The following is a 16,444-nucleotide window of genomic DNA, read 5'->3' on the forward strand; positions in this document are numbered from 1 at the left end:
GCCCCTAGGTTCTTCAGAACCTTTTTTTTTTTTTTTTTTTTAGATTCCATATATATGTGTTAGCCTACGGTATTTGTTTTTCTCTTTGTGACTTTACTCTCACAGACGTGTTTTTCTGTTTCAATATTTACTCATAAATGTGCACAGGGCCACCGCACGGCACAGCCCCAGGAGGTCCCGTCCCATTGTAATCTGCATGGATGGCATCCCCTGCATTGTGCGGGCACAGCATCCGTGGCCAAGCACAGCCACATGTTTGTGTGAACAAACATGTACACACATCTCCATCCATGTGTACACATCCACATCCATGGCACAACCACCCATCTACCGCTAAATGTGTGCCACATAACACCATACATGCACACGTGCCAAGAGATATAACTGCACAATATGGTTTCACACATGCTCACTTTCCTGCGCCAGGGCCTTCGCACTTGCTGTTTGCTCTGTCTGGGGTGTTCTTGCCCCAGATAACCACGTAGCTCCCTCTCTTCCCTCCTTCAGCCTGTGCTCAAAGGTCACTTTCTCAACGAGGCTCTGACACCCTGCCACTGTCTAAAACTGCAAACCTTCACCCACAGTCCATATCCCCACCACCATCACCTTGCTTTATTTTCTCTACTGAACGTTTAAAATCATCTGACATAATACGTATTTTTCCTTTTTATCTTATTTAATGTCTACCTGCTAAAATGCCAGCTCTATGCAGGCAGAGATTTTTGTCTGCTTTGTTCACTGTTGTATTCCCAGCCTCTAAAACATTGCCTCACACAGATTGGGTGCTCAATAAATATTTGTTAAATGAATGAATAAAGCCAGGGAAGTGGGGATCCCTGAGAATGACTGAGACCAAATTTCCCACTACCCCAGCAGGAAGGCCACCAAAAGTCAGATGTATCAAAAGGTGATTTCTAGGGCTTCCCTGGTGGTGCAGTGGTTGAGAGTCCGCCTGCCAATGCAGGGGACACGGGTTCGAGCCCTGGTCTGGGAAGATCCCACATGCCGCGGAGCAACTAGGCCCGTGAGCCACAACTACTGAGCCTGTGCGTCTGGAGCCTGTGCTCCGCAACTGGAGAGGCCACGATGGTGAGAAGCCCGCGCACCGTGATGAAGAGTGGCCCCCGCTCGCCGCAACTAGAAAAAGCCCTCACACAGAAACGAAGACCCAACACAGCCAAAAATAAATAAATTAATAAATTAATAAATAAATAATGTTTTTAAAAAAGGTGATTTCTAGAACTTAGTAACAATGCAAGATACATCCTAAGTGATGTAAGAGTATTATCTCATTTAATTATCACAGCAGCCTCATAAGGTATCAATACTATTGCCTATCCCCTGTTTACATTGGAAGGAACCAAGGCACTGAGAGGTTAAATCACTTCCACAAGATGTCACAGTGCAGAAGTAGGCAAAGCTGGGATTCAAACCCAGCACCCTGGCTCCACATAGTCCAGACTCTCCTACACACACACACACACACACACACACACACACACACACACACACAAACTTATATAGTGCCACCAAGTCCTTTCAGTTTTTAGGCAACTCTCAGAAAAGAAACCTCCTTCCCCCAGACTGGGTGTGTGGAGTCCCCACCCTCGGCCAGTCCCATCCCCATTGTCCTCACTGCATCCCAGGCAAATGCAAATCTGCATCCCTGGTGACAGCTGGAAGCTGTAGGCTGTCCAGTTGTCATGGCGATGGTCTCCAGCTCCTATAAACAGTCCTACCTCCTGGCTGCTGGGCTGGCTTACTCTTACCATACTTAGAAGCTGTTCCCTGGGCCTTGCTTCATACTTGACCCCTTCTGGGTGGCTGGGTGTGCCCGAAGGTCCACATGTCTATCCTGTTCCCGCCGGGGAGCCACAGGAAGCTTGGAAGCAGAGCACCTGGTTCCCACCTCCCTTCCTGCCCCTTCTTGGCTATGTGACCTTGAGCTGTCGCTTCCCCTCCTGTGCCTGCTTTACAGGGTGGCCATGAAGAGTTAATGAGCTCAGTCATTCGTTTATGCAACAAATTATTATTGAGCACCTACCATGTGCCAGGCAATGGTGTAGGTACTGGGGGTACAGCAGTGACCAAGATAGACCAGGTCCTCTGGGATTCAGACAACAAAAAAGTTCTGGGAAGGAGATAATATAGCTGAATGTGTATGAGTGCAGGGATCAGGGCAGAGACTACTTAGGGTGGTTGCGGAAGGCCTCTCTCACGGGTGACACTTGAGCTAGACCAGAATAAGCAGATAGCCATGCAAATATATAGGGAAAGAGTGTTCCAGGAAGAGAGTGCAGCTTGTACAAAGGCCCTGAGGCAGGGATGAACTGGACTCTTTAAGGAACAGAAGGCCCTTCCCTCAGAATGATGCTTATAACGCTAGGAAGGCAGCTCCAAGGTATGAACTCCAACACTGCAGGTTGAGGGGGAGAAAGTGAACATTGACAAGGGATGCTGCTCATGATGGCAGGATGAAGATGACCTCACAGCCAGCTGCTGCCGGTCCAGCTTCCAGCTCCTGGAGGGCAGCCCTCGGACTTGGAGTTTGAGCCTCTGCACCAGGTAAGAAGAGTAAAAGAACAGAAATAATACAACATATTCTAGATGCTTTACATGTATTAACTAAGGGAGAGTTCACATCCCTAAGGGAGAGTTTACTGTTCTCATCATCTCCATTTTAGAGATGGAAAGCTAAGGCAAAGAGCTACTTGCCCAAGGTCAATGGCTGTTGACGGGCAAAGCTGAAAACATACCTGGCTTCAAAGCCCATGACCCCAACCACCATCCCAGATGCTCCATAAATGAGCAAAGGGACTCAGTTCAAAGCCTCCAGGAGTGGTGGGGACAGTGGTGAACTAAAGCATGTGCCCTTTGTAGAGGGTACCGCCACCCAGCTCCAGCCCATCTTTGGAGGCATGTGGGAATATAGACTCACTATGGCAAGACGTTCTAATTTTCCAAAATACATCAGATTTTTATGTGAACTCTCCAAATTTTAAAATGTGGACTGAATTGTTTATTTTATTTTATTTTTTAATGTATTTATTTATTTATTTTTGGCTGTGTTGTGTCTTCGTTGCTGCATGCGCGGGCTTTCTCTAGTTGCGGCGAGCGGGGGCTACTCTTCGTTGTGGTGCGCGAGCTTCTCATTGCAGTGGCTTCTCTTGTTGCGGAGCACAGGCTCTAGGCACGCAGGCTTCAGTAGTTGTGGCTCACGGGCTCTAGAGCTCAGGCTCAGTAGTTGTGGCACACAGGCTTAGTTGCTTCATGGCATGTGAGATCTTCCCGGACCAGGGCTCGAACCCGTGTCCCCTGCACTGGCAGGCGAATTCTTAACCACTGCGCCACCAGGAAATTCCCATGAATTGTTTATTTTAAATATCAAGCAGTCCAATGAAACATAGCATCACTCTAGATATCCAGGTGGGACCATCAGGGACCAGTGCAAAATGATAACGCAGGGCCCCTTGTTCAAAAATGATTAAGAATCTCAAGACAGGGACTTCCCTGGTGGCGCAGTGGTTAAGAATCCACCTGCCAGTGCAGGGGACATGGGTTCGAGCCCTGGTCCGGGAATATCCCACATGCCACGGAGCAACTAAGCCCGTGCACCACAACTACTGAGCCTGCACTCTAGAGCCCATGAGCCACAACTACTGAGCCCACGTGCCACAACTACTGAAGCCCGCGCACCTAGAGCCTGTGCTCCGCAACAAGAGAAGCCACCACAATGAGAAGTCCGTGCACCGCAACGAAGAGTAGCCCACGCTCGCTGCAACTAGAGAAAGCCCGTGCGCAGCAACGAAGACCCAACACAGCCAAAAATAAATCTAAAAATATATATATTTTTAAATTATATATATATATAAATATCTCAAGACAGCAACGATAGAGCAATAAGCCAAGTGCAGGGCCCTGTACAACCGGCCAAGTTGCACATCTATGAAGCCAGCCCTGCCTCTAAGGTAGGCACTTCCTAAATACTTGTTGAATCAAATGGAAGACAGGGGAAAAGGAAGGAAAACAGACATGTATTTGGCCCCTTGATGTATCAGACACAGCTTTATATAATAGCTCACACTTATCAAGCAGTCACTACGTGCCAGGCACTGTGTTAATGCATTTAAACCTCACAGCAGCACTATATTATTATTCCCGCTTTCCAGATGAGGAAATTGGGGCTTAGGGAGGTGAAGTCCTCTGGTTATCGTTAATACCTGATCAGTCACAGGGTGAGGAAGAACAAATGGGGGGAAGGAAAAGTAAGAGAGAGAGAGAAAGGCAAGAGGAAAAGAAGCCACCGCGGGCCTGTCTCCCAAGCTGGGCTGCACTCAGGTCTCTGCCAAGACCGAGTGGAATTTGGGGAGGCCGCCGCACCCCAGATCACAGTGCCATCCGCCCCAGCTTGGCTCCTCTCCAGCGATCCAATTACTAAATGCAGCCGCATTCTTTAAAAATGTCTCTCCTCTTATGTAATGCAATAGTGACAAACGCCAAACAGATGGTGCCGTGACAAGCTTTTTAAAAGTTGATCAGGAGCTCATCTTTCACAATTAATGTATGGGCATTTAAACGAGCTTCAGTCAGCCACAAAACTCCATCGAGAATCCATACAGGACTCGACGATTGGCCATGCTCACCTCCTCACCGGCCAGGGGTTGATGTGACAAGTGGTCACGTTGACTTGTGAGCAACAGTCAGAAGATACCTGGTTTGGACAGAGTGAGGAAATGCCCTGGGCCTCTCAAAGCCCCAAAAGCTGGAGCCTTCCTCAATCTATTACCAAGACTTTTTTTTTCCAAACTTTAATGTCGTCTTCGAGAGAGCGGACTGTCTCTCCCAGAGGGAAACGGGTTAGTCACAAACAGTGTCAGATGCTGCCAGTGAGCTATTTTCCCTACCCCCACCCCCATCCATCTTCCTCAGTGTTCAGGGATGAGATCATTTCATTTGGAGCCAATTATAGATGGAGAACGCTGGGGATGTGCAAAGAAACCTCCTTGGAGCCCTTCCCTCCCACCAACACAGGCTGTACCCTGCCGGGATGAGCAGGAACAGGAGGCTGGATGTCCGGTCCCAAGTTCAATCTCAGGGTGTGTGAAGGCCACGCATTCCTAAGCCACAGAGCTTGGATCTGTCAAGCTAGGATGCTGGGCCACTGGCTAAATGAAATCTTTTGGTCTCAGAAGTTCAGAGCTGGATGAGTCCAAGGAGATCATCACTGTACAGATGGGGAAACTGGGGCTCAGAGAGGGGAAGGGGCTTGCTCAAGTTCACACAGCTAGTTGGTGGCAAAGCCAGAGAGCTGGATGGTAGCTCCTCCACCTCCCATGAGGAAGAAGTCTGTCGTCTGGGACCTGTCCAGCCCACTTCCTGCTGCTTCTGATAGCAGGACCCTGAGTTTTCCTAGGGGAACTATCCCTTCCCCTTGGTCCATGTGGTTAAAGTAGGACTAACCCCTCTCCTACCCCCAGGACTGACCCAGTCCCAGCCAATCAGAGCCCACTGCCCTACTGGTTCAGGGAAGAGCATGTACGATGAGCCAGGTCAATAATCAGCAACCCCAGGACTTTAGCCAGAGCTACGGCCATTGGAAATGAGAAGCTCTCTTCCACTTGGCATTACTAAACTGGGAGGAAGAAAAACTAGAGATGCTGATGGCCATCTATGCCACCACAAGATGCCTGCTAAGAAAAACGCCAAACAGAGGAGAGCAGGGCCAAAAGGTAGCGATAAGACAGCTTCAACCTTGAAACCACTGGATCTAGCCATACCCAGGAGATCTATCCTGAATATTTTAATTACATGTGTTATTGACATGTAATTATTGACATTAATTACATGTAATGTAATTTCCATTTTTGCTAAAGTTGGTTGAGTTCTGTCACCTACCCCTCAAAGGTCCTTGACTTGAAGTGCTTAGGTGTGGGGCAAGTCTCCAGGAACATCACACTGCATGTGTCCCACCTCTGTCTCCAACACATTTCTGAACATTTTTTTTTTTTTGTATTGGCTGGATGGAGATACCTCCCCTTCCCCTAGCAGATTCCCGGACTCTGCACAAACTCCAGCTGAAACTGGGGGTAATGAGTCAAATCCATTTCACCTGCCTTCACTAATCAAGGCCTTCCATGTCCTCCAAGCAGCATGTAGCCTAAACAATAAGACGTTTGACCGAGTTGTTTCCCAGGAATTTGGAGTTGGCTGTGTCTAGTTCTAGCTGAGCCTGTTAAGGCGGGACAGGACCACTGACCCTTCAACTGGGTATTAGTGAGTGTTCCTTTGGTGACTTTTTGACGTCAGAGGGTCGAAAACTCCACCCTCAGATGGTGCTAAGTGCCTTCATTTTTTTAACATACAGAGGCCTGTAGCTTGGTTGCACCTGCGCAGAACAGCAGTGACTGCACCTTTTTCCAGTCACCTTTCCCTACGCTCCCCATGCCTCAGACCGCCCTTCTGCTTTATTGTTTATCCCATAAATACCCTGAGCTCCTTTGGGGAGGCAGATTTGAGACTTGTTCTCCTATTTCCACGAGGTTTGCAAACCTCGGTATCTCCGCGTTGTGGCTTGCTGTGAGTCAGGCAAAATGAAGCTGGTTCGGTGACACAGCAACACACTCCAGAAGGAGTACCCAAGGTAAATGTCCCATTTCATGGTACCCGTAACCCAATGTTTCCCACCGCAGCCTCTGCCTTCCTGTTCGGTCAAGAGCACAGGCTTTGGAGCCCAGTTTGAATCCCAGCTCCAGCATTTCCTGGTAATGAGAACTTGTTCTGGTCCCTTGACTTTCCTAAGCCTCAGTTTTTCCTTCTGCAAATGGGAGAAAGATCATCCACCTTCCAGGATCCTTGAGGGGATTAAAACAGGCATCACTCCTTGGGGGCTGGTTTTTCAACGGTAGCTATGAGGGACTCCAAAAAGTTTATACTACAGAGCCTGGGCATCTCAGACACTTAGTCTGCTTGGGAAGACAGCAGCTAAACACATAAGATAATTTCCATGTAAAACGACCTCCTGCGGCCAAAACAAGTGTAGGGGCAGAGGCAGAGAAAGCCTGCCTCTAGGGAACCTGGCCTGGATGTGAATCGGGCAGCCCCCTCACTGGCCTCCTGACCAGTCAGCACCTCTTTCCCCTGCATTGCCCCAGCTCCTCACCCCAGACAGACACACACAGGTGCTGCTGAAATGCTTGCCCAGTGACTCATTCACACTCCCAGAGACGGGGAACAGACAGTGATTCCCAAGAGTGCCCAGAGTCCTGATTTAGGAAGGAGGATTGAGTAGCAGGAACATGTGGGCCAGTCCCTGCCCAGCCCCAAGGACAGCGGAAAGATACACCCCTCCCCCAACTCCATGCTCGGAGCTCCTGGGTCCAAAGGCTGGGAAAGCTGGGCCAGCACACTCGCATGAGGAGCGGGAGTGAGCCAGGACTCCCCCATAGTTCTTTATTCACTATCACCGTGCTCCCCAAAGTGAGGGACTCATAAATGAGATAGTTTTACACGAATTCAGGACAGGGCTTAAATAATTGACTACAAAATGAATGAACCTTGAAAACATTATGCTACGTGAAAGAAGCCAGACACAAAAGACCATTTGTATGATTCCATTTATATGAAATGTCCGGAATAGGCAAATCCATAGAAACGGAAAGTAGACTAGTGGTTGCTTAGGGCTGGAGGGGTCTGATGAATGAGCAGTAATGGCTAATGGGTACAAGGCTTCTTCTAGGGCGACACAAAGAGTTCTAAAATTAGACCAAGTTATACGATCTTATGAATATACTAAAAAAGACTGAATTGTACACTTTGAGGGAATGGTATAATATTGTGAATTCTATCTCAATAAAGGTGTTAAAATGCTTATTAATTACAGTTGACTCCCAAGGGGAGAAAATCCACTCCCTTTCAAGTCCCTTGTAATTCCTCTAGTTTGTCAAGGGCCTAGTCTCTATTAGATACTAGTGTCCCTCACTCCCTCTCACACACGTGCTAACGTCTTGTTTGAATAACGAGAGAGCAGGCTTCATGCTCGGCTCCTTGGGCAACAATACCTCACCAGACTTGTTTGGTTTCCATTGTGTTTGTTTTTCTGATCGCCTTCTAATGATGGCAACTGATCATTCACCTATTCATTTCATTTATTCAACAACTATTTATTGAGCATTATGGTGTGCCAGACACTATTCTAGGCACAGGGGACACAGCAGGGAACAAGACAGACCGAAAACCTTGCCCTCCTGGAGCTGAGGTACTGCTAGTGCAGAAAATCTTAGCAGTAGGTGTAGCTCATGGGTTTCAAATCCCCACTCTGCCACTCACTAGCTGTGTGTCCTGGGGCAAGTAACTTAACCTCTCTGTGCCTCAGTTTCCACCCATGTAAAATGGCGATAATAACTGCACCTAACTCAGGATCCAATGAGTCAGTATGTGTAAAGGGCCAGGACAGGGCTTGGCACACTGTAGGTACTTAATAAATGTTTGCTACTATTATTTATTTTCATTTCTAGTTGTGATTTTTTTAAAAAAAATTTCCTATTTATACACATATATGTAAGTATAAGCTTCCTTTTAAAAAAAATTTATTTAAGTAAATGAAAAAAGGATGAGGTGGGGTGTCAAAAAAAAAAAGGTACAGGTAAGGAAAATAGGGCAAAATGAAGAAGGGTGTATTTAGGAGATGAAATTTGGGAAGCCCTGAACTAGAGGGAGATGGCAGTTAAGGCTGTGACTCAGCTGGCACCCAGTGGAAACATAAAGCTATTTTCAGTGTCAGCATAAGGACAAGGCTTGTTCCTTCAGTCTCAAATGTGCAGGTTTCTCCCCACTCCCTCGTCCTGGAGGATCCCAAGCCCTGGGGGTTTCCCTGTCACCCAGGGAGGCTTTGGAAAGAAGGGCTCTGGACAGACGGGGGTCACCGCTGCTAGAGGAAGACGAGGCTGTGGACCTCGGGGCAGGAACAGTCCTGGAGCTGCCCAAGCCTCTCCCAGGTCCCTCGGCACCGGGGGTGGCCGGCCGCTTGCCACAGCGACAGCTGGTGCCTGCAAGACATGGGGCTGCTTCAGCGGCGTCATGACTCTCCTGGGTGCCAGGGATATTTGTTTTCGGGGGCCCCTTCTCCATGCAAAAATATTTTAAATCAAAGTTTACAACTGCATTATAAAAAGATAAATATAATCCGGGCTGGAGTCAGTATCAGATCTTCACTACTATTACATCCTATTTCTTCTGATTTTAAGAGGTTAAAATTAAAGCATTTTTGTGGAGCCTGAACGTGTGTGGGCACTGGGCCCTGCGTCTACTGTGCCTGATGAAGACGTTGGGTTGGCCGCAGAACTGCTGACCCTAGAGGCCACCCGGGGCAATCCAGACTTGGCTCTTAGGGTCTGGTGACACTAAGACATCCTTAACCTCCCTGCGCCCCCCTTTCCCTCCTGTTGGGAGGCAACAGAGTGGAGAGATTAAGAAAGGTTTGGGAATGGTGGGGTGGGGAGGTTCGTGACCCAGCTCCTAGGAGCCTCTGGCTCTTCAGTGAATAACAGATAAGTATAATCTCCGCCCCTCTGAAGTGTTGGGAGGGTTTGATGAGATGCTGTGTGCAGAGAAAGTAAAAATGATCATGACAATAATAGCTAACTATTTCAGCAACAGGAATGAACGATCCAGTGCTACAAAGCAGCCACGTGCACGGACCTCGCAAACCGCATGTCGAGCACAGGAAGCCGAATTCTAAAAGGTACATCCTGTACCACTTTATATATGTGAAGTTTGGGGGGAAGAATTTAAACTGTAGTGTTTAGGGATCTGCACCGAGTTGAGTAAAGCTATAAAGAAAACTGTACAGTGGATTACCGTAAAAGTCAGGATGGTGGTCTCCTCTATGGGGAGGGGAGGGGCTGTGGTTGGGGGCGGGACTGGGGGGCTAGCCAGGTTCTGTTCCTTGCCTGGGCGGTGACTACCCAGACGTGTCCTCTTTGCAAACATTTATTGACCTGTTCATATATGTTTTAGCCAATTCTCTGTAGGTATAATTCACATCCTTTAAAAATGCAAATAATGGCAATAATAACACACACGGATCGTCTTATGTGCCAGGCACTGTTCTAAGCTTCTAAGCACAGTGCCTGGCACCTAATAGGCACTTCACAAATGATAGCATTTAAAGTTACCATTGTTATTGCCATCCTCAGTGTATAAAATGGAATGAATGTCCCTTGTCTCAACAGGGCTTGTGAGGCTTGAGTGGGAGCTCACATCTAAAGCACCCACTTGGTGCCCAGCACACAGTAGGTGCATGACTATAGCAGGTGTTCCTTCTGCTTGTCCCAAACTCAGAGACACTTCTCATGCTAAATAAACCGTCCTAAAATCCCCAACTGGCAGGCTAACCCTCCCCGGGGCTGGGCCCTTTGCATGCCCGCCCTCACCAGCTGCCCACGGAAAGAATCTGGCTGGCAGCTCATCTCCATCCTCCCTTTGATCCTCCTCCTCTGCCCAGTCCTGCCTGGTGAGCTCATGCCCCCAATCAGACCTTCCGTCACCTGTTCTGTGAGCCTGGCCTGGCTGGGGTGGGAGCAGGGAAAGATGCCCCTGCCTGGCACAGACCTGGCTCTACTTTCCATCCCCACCCATGCCTGGTAGAGGCAGCAGTGCCTGCGACCCTCATCTCAGCCTCACCCAAGTGCCATGTTCCTGGAGTATTTGCATCCAAAAAGAGAAGTTTGGGATTAATCAGAGTTTTAGGGCTAGAAAGGCTTATTCAAAGATGGATAAGTAAACTGAGGCTCTAATAAGTGAGCATCTAGTCTAAAGAATGAATCTCTAATGGTAGAATCTCAGGTCTAGGATGAGTAAGTGGTGGGGGGGAGAGGTTGGAGGAAGGTTGGCTGAGAGGGCCTCCCTATTGTCTGCCATTTATTTATTGGGCACCTACTATGTGCCAGGTTCATCACATTTATCACATGTCATTTTCACAAAGGACATATATTATTATACCCATTTTATAGGTTAAACATGACAAGAGCAGCTTCCACTACTAAGCATCTACGAGGAGCCAGGTGCTGTGCAAAGGGCTCAGGATCCTTCCCACCATCTGAGTGGTGGGGACTGTCAGGGTAAGAAGGGTTTGCCCAGAGTCACATACCTAGTAAGGGCCAGAAGTGGGGTTTGAACCCAGATCTGTGCAGTCCCAATGCCTCTCGTTCAGATACATCTGTCCCTAACACCCCAACAGGCACTGGCATTCCCTGCTCTAGGTTTACAGTGAGCAGGGCTGCTCAATTTTAAAAGTCAGGAAACTAACATCCTTAGAAATGTCAGAACTCCCTGGAGAGACCCCAGAGAGAGCTCTTGTTTCTACATTCTAATAATCCCTGCATGGAAAAGCACAGTCAGTGGGAAACAGTCTAGACTTGTCTTTAGAGCTTGGCCAAGGAGTCTGAGCAATTTAGGTTCAAAGCCTGTTTCTGCCACTCACTAGGTGTGTGACCTCGGGCACCTCTTTGTGAATCAGTCTCCTCATCTAGAAGGAGAGGATCCTGAAAGTATCCATTTTGGGCTCTTGGAATGTTTCAAGGGCATCCTGTGTGTCAATGTGTCCTCACCTCCTTCCACGCTCCCCTTTGCTCATTCCACGCCAGCCTCAATGGTGGCACGCTCCCGCCTCAGGGCTTTTGCACTTGCTGTTCCCTCTGCCTGGAATACCCTTCCCCCAAACCTCCACATGTCTACCTCCCTCATTTCCTTCCGAACTCTGTTCAAATGTCACCTCCTTAGTGTCACCTTCCTTAAAAAAAAAAAAAAATTCCCTAGAACTTCCCCGATTCTGCTTTCTTTCCCTAACACTTATCTCCCATCTGACAAATTACAGATTTACTGGCCTAATGTCTGCCTCCTCACAGCAGAATGTGTCTCCATAAGAGAAGGACCACAGCTGCTTTGTTCACTGCATCTCCCCAGTACCCAAAACATTGTCTGGCACATGCTCAATAGTAAGTGCTCAACAAATATGTATTAAATGAATGAATGAATATAGAGCTTAGAATAATGCTTAGCACATAGTAGGCACTCAATAAACTTTAGCTACTATTGTAATGCTAAGTGCTTTCCAAGACATCTGCCCTTGTGGGAGGAGTCTAGGGGGATGATAACAGCCAAATCTGGGTCAAATCCTGTGTGACCTTGACTAAGTCACAATGCCTCTCTGAGCCTCTGTTGCCCCATCTATGAAATGAGGGTAACCAAACTTGGCTTTTAAGGGAATTGTAAGGATTCAACAATAAAACCAGCTCCCTTTTCTTGAGTACTTTCTGGATGTCAGGAGCTATGCTAAGTCTTCAACTTGCACAATCTCACTTCACTTTCATTATTGCCCCATGAGGAGGTCCTCTTATTATCTGCATTTTCAGATAAGGAAATTGAGGTCCAGAGAGGTTATGAGATTGCCCAAGGTCACACAGCTGGAAATGGCAGGAGCTGCTCCTCCTCGGACACTGGGATCAGAACCCTCCTGCACCCCACCCTGGCCAGGAAACAGGCTCCCGCTCCCTGGGCACCTTCACCTCTCAGGCTGCAGAGAGGCCCCAGGCTCTACAGTCACACTTCCCCATGCCCGAGTCCCACGGCTTACCCTCCGGCCCCTCCACCATCCCCGTAGCAGCGCCGGCTCCTGGCATCCTGGGCAGGCCACTCACACCTCACACAAACTGTGTGGCCCTGGGTCAGATACCTTGTCCACTGGGCATGGGGTGCCCTCACCTGCTGGCAGCTCCCTGGAACGGGCCCCAGCCGGAACTGGACACAGTACCTGCAGCCACACAGGAAAACACCACCCCAAACACCTGTGAGCATTTATGGAGCACCTACTGTGTACCTAGCCCTATGTAGGCTCAGGTTGATACAATTTCTCCCTGCTACAGAAAAAACCTTTTGGGCAACTCAATCTGCATCAATGAGACTTGGCTCCTGCTTTTTTAAGTTAACATCATTGAGGGCTTCCATGGGCCAGTTCTTCAAACACCTTATCCAAAAGATTATATTGTTTACTTCTCATCTCTCTCCCCCGCAGTAATGTCAGCTCCACAAAGGCAGGAATTTGTATCTGTTTTGTTCACTGTTGTGTCCAAGTCCTAGACTAGGACCTGGCTCGACAAAAATTTGCCAAATCATTTGGTCCAATGGAATAGGGAAACCCTGCAAGGTAGATCTTGGCCCCAGCTTACAGATTAGGAAACCGAGGAGCGGAAAGATAACTTGCCCAGAGTCACACAGCTAATAAGTGGTAGTGCCTAAAATGGAACCGCCTAACCCCAAAAGCCTCAATAAGCACTCCACCACATTTTGTAAAAGATCCTATTTTACAGAAAAGATTCACTGCAAGAATTATTTAAATAACTGTCCCATTCTGGAGTATCTGAATTGAGACCCAATTTGCTAAAATTTTACTTCGACCCAACTTTTTCTACAAGTAGCGGTAAATGGCACCCCCTGCTGGAAGAGATGCCGCTTGTCAAGGACCCCGGGAGGTTATTGTGTGGGGCTGCTGCCCCCTGGTGGCTGCAGCCTCTGGGAAGCCCAAGGAGTGGACAGTTTTCTTCGAGGAACAGCCCAAAGCCAGCCCAGAGCCCTTTCCTCTCAGCTGCCCCCAGAACGCCTCAGGAACCTGTCCTTGCCAGAAGCCTGTGATAATTGGAATTTTCGTCTTCCCAACGTTCTTTCTCTTGCCCTTTTGGTGGTTTATTTGGGGAACTCTTGTCCTCACCCTATGTGGTCTTGGAGGGGCAATCAATCAGGATGCCTGGTCCTGGCTCCCCATACCTGCCCCTAGAGTGGGCAGATGATTCAAGCTGACCAATCAGAGGTCCCATCATCTGGGTCACAGTGATTGGTTCAGGGATGGGCCTAGGATCCAAGCAGGACCAATCAACCTCCTCCAGAAATTACACAATGAGACCGGGAAGAAGGACCCCGTCAGCTGGGGCTGCTAAGCTGGGAGGATCTGGGGCTGCTGGTGGGCATCTTGGCTACTACAGGGAGAGAGGCTGCTTGAGAATGAAGCCAGTATATGAAGGCAGAAAGGGGAGAGGGAGTCCTGATAATATTTGACCTCTTGGCTCCAGTTCATGCTTGAAGTTATATTATTTCAAAACTTCCCTCTCAGTTATATGAACCAATAATTCTCCTTTTCACCTGAGCCAGTTTGATCTGAATTTCTGTGCCTTGCAGTGAAAGGAATCCTAACAAATAGAGCTCTCCTCTCCATCTCCCTTAGCACTGCCTTAGTTCAGACCTTATTCTTTCAATTAATATTTGTTGAGTATCTATCATGTGCCAGGCACTGTCCTAGAAGCTTGACCTCATCACCACCATCAGCAACACACTGTCTGACTCCAGTCCCTGAAATCCACCTTCAAAGGCACAGGGCTACCACCCTGGTCCAAACCACCTTCATTTCTCACGTGGACCATTGCTGTAGCCCCCGCATTGTTCTCCCTGGTTCCTTCCTTGCTACGATCCATTCTCCAAATAGCATCCAAAGGGACCCTGTGAAAACCTAAGTCAGATCCTGTCATTCCTCTGCCCAAAACCCTCCCATGACTCCATCTCATGCAGAGAAAGTACCCAACTTCCCACCACAGCCTATAGACCCTGTGTGATCTGACCACCCCCCTTCCCCCAGTGTATCATATTTCCTACTCTCTCTCACTCCCCTGAATTCCAGCCTGAACTACTTGCTGATCCTTGAACACCGGGCATGCCTTGCCTCAGGACCTTTGCACTTGCTAGTCCCTCTGCCAATCATGCTCTTCCCCCAGATAAACTCTTCAATATCTTAGTTCCTCTAAACAAGGATGTCCCTGGCACACCCACCCTCTTCCCTGCTTCATTTTTCTCCATAGCACTTAGCACCATTTGACAGGCTATGTGTTTGTTTATTGTCTGCCTCCTGTGAGGCAGACTCCATGAGGACAGGTATTTCTGTCCTTTTTTGTTCCTTGCTGTAACCCCAAGCCCTAACCCATATAAACAACATAAACATACCTGTCGTATAAACAATAAACACTGAGTGAATGAGTAAGTGAATGAAGTTGAATAGAGACCAATCATTAAGGACTCAAAGTTCATGTTCATGAGTTTAGAAATGTAACAGGACAAGAAATGGGGAGATGTTAAAGCTATTAAAGGAAGAGAGAGACATGATGAAAGTCTAATCCAAGGAAAAATGTTCACAAATTTGAGTTTGACTTTGGGTTCATTTGCTTCCACTTACCCTATTGTCTCCTGCTTCTTGGGGACACCTCGCTTTTCTCGTTCTTTCCCGTAGCTGCCTGTGGTTATCAGAGCAGGGACTGTGGGCCAAGGAGAAAACAGAGTCAGGTAGCCCAGCACCCCCCCACCCCCGCAAGGCTATGACACCACAGGAAGCACGATTAGGTATTCCTGGTGTCAGAGTCATGTCTATGGTAGCCCTAAGGAGACTGTGGGGTCTTGTAACTGGGTAGATAGTCCCCACAAGTACCCCTTATGCAATGATGGAGGCAGGATCATATTTATCTCTTAGATTCAGGGCCTAGCACAGCAGGTTGTATAGTGAGTGTCAATAAAAAGTTCTTCAAATGAATGATTTTGATGAATGAATAAGTGAGTGAGTGAGAAAAAAAGAGATGAGTTAATAACTGAATGGATGGATGGGTGGCTGAAATGATATAAGAAAGGAAGAATGGATGGGTGATGAGTAAATGGGAAGATGGGAGGATGGAAAAAAGGAGAGACAGAGATGATAGAAGAGATGATGAATGGAAAGAAGGATGGATGAAGACATGATAGGTAGATGGACAGATGAAGGGATAAAAGAACCAGACGGATAGATGAATGAATAGGTGGGAAAATGTAAGGATGGAAGAAAAGGGGGACAGAGGTATGGACAGATAAATGAATTAATAAAATTATCTTGTTGGGCCAACTTCCAAGCCTCTTCCTTCCTGGAGCAGACAGAGGAGAACACAGAGGAGAATTGAGGGTCAGTCCATGAGAGGTTGGTGATTCCTTAGGGAGAAAAAGAGCCAAAAGAAGTCCCTACCCCTGCCCATTCCCTGAGTGATGGGGCTGAATCAAAGATATGGTGTTGAACTAATTAATGCTTGTGATCTAGAGAAGGTAACACACTTAATACACAACTTCCCTTTTCTCTTCTCTTCCAACATCCAGTGCTGCTTTTGGTGTAGCCTAGAGCAGTGAGGAGAGCCCCAGAGAAGCCCAGGTTCTGGTTCCAGCTCTCCCTCTTACAGCTGAGTGATCTTGGTCCTTTCTGAGCCTCAGTCTCCTCGTCAGCAAAATGAGTATAATACCAGAACCTGTATCATACAGTTATTGTCAGCGTTGAATAAAATGATGCGCGATGAGCCATGTATCTTGGGCAGGTGTTGTGCCTCCCTGAGCCTTG

At 47.9% G+C, this 16,444-nt stretch overlaps 1 protein-coding gene across 7 annotated transcripts in view; it reads right to left on the reverse strand.

Moving 5' to 3' along the window:
- The window catches only part of LOC309614430 (somatomedin-B and thrombospondin type-1 domain-containing protein-like), a 50,448-nt gene that overhangs the window by 11,772 nt on the left and 22,232 nt on the right, over positions 1-16,444 (reverse strand). For 2 of the 7 annotated variants that reach the window (XM_082362766.1, XM_082362763.1), the window contains exons 3-4: positions 15,272-15,350; positions 12,632-12,808 (exon numbers count right to left, since the gene is read on the reverse strand). In XM_082362766.1, the coding sequence (XP_082218892.1) occupies positions 12,632-12,808; positions 15,272-15,350 (256 nt within the window). Of the gene's footprint in view, positions 1-8,531; positions 9,045-12,631; positions 12,809-15,271; positions 15,351-16,444 lie in introns of those variants that run through there. The other 5 variants (XM_082362764.1, XM_082362762.1, XM_082362765.1 and 2 more) reach the window with 5 other exon arrangements.

The sequence above is a fragment of the Balaenoptera borealis genome, assembly GCF_965194805.1.
Source record: "Balaenoptera borealis genome assembly, chromosome: 16".
Taxonomy (NCBI): Eukaryota; Metazoa; Chordata; class Mammalia; order Artiodactyla; family Balaenopteridae; genus Balaenoptera; species Balaenoptera borealis.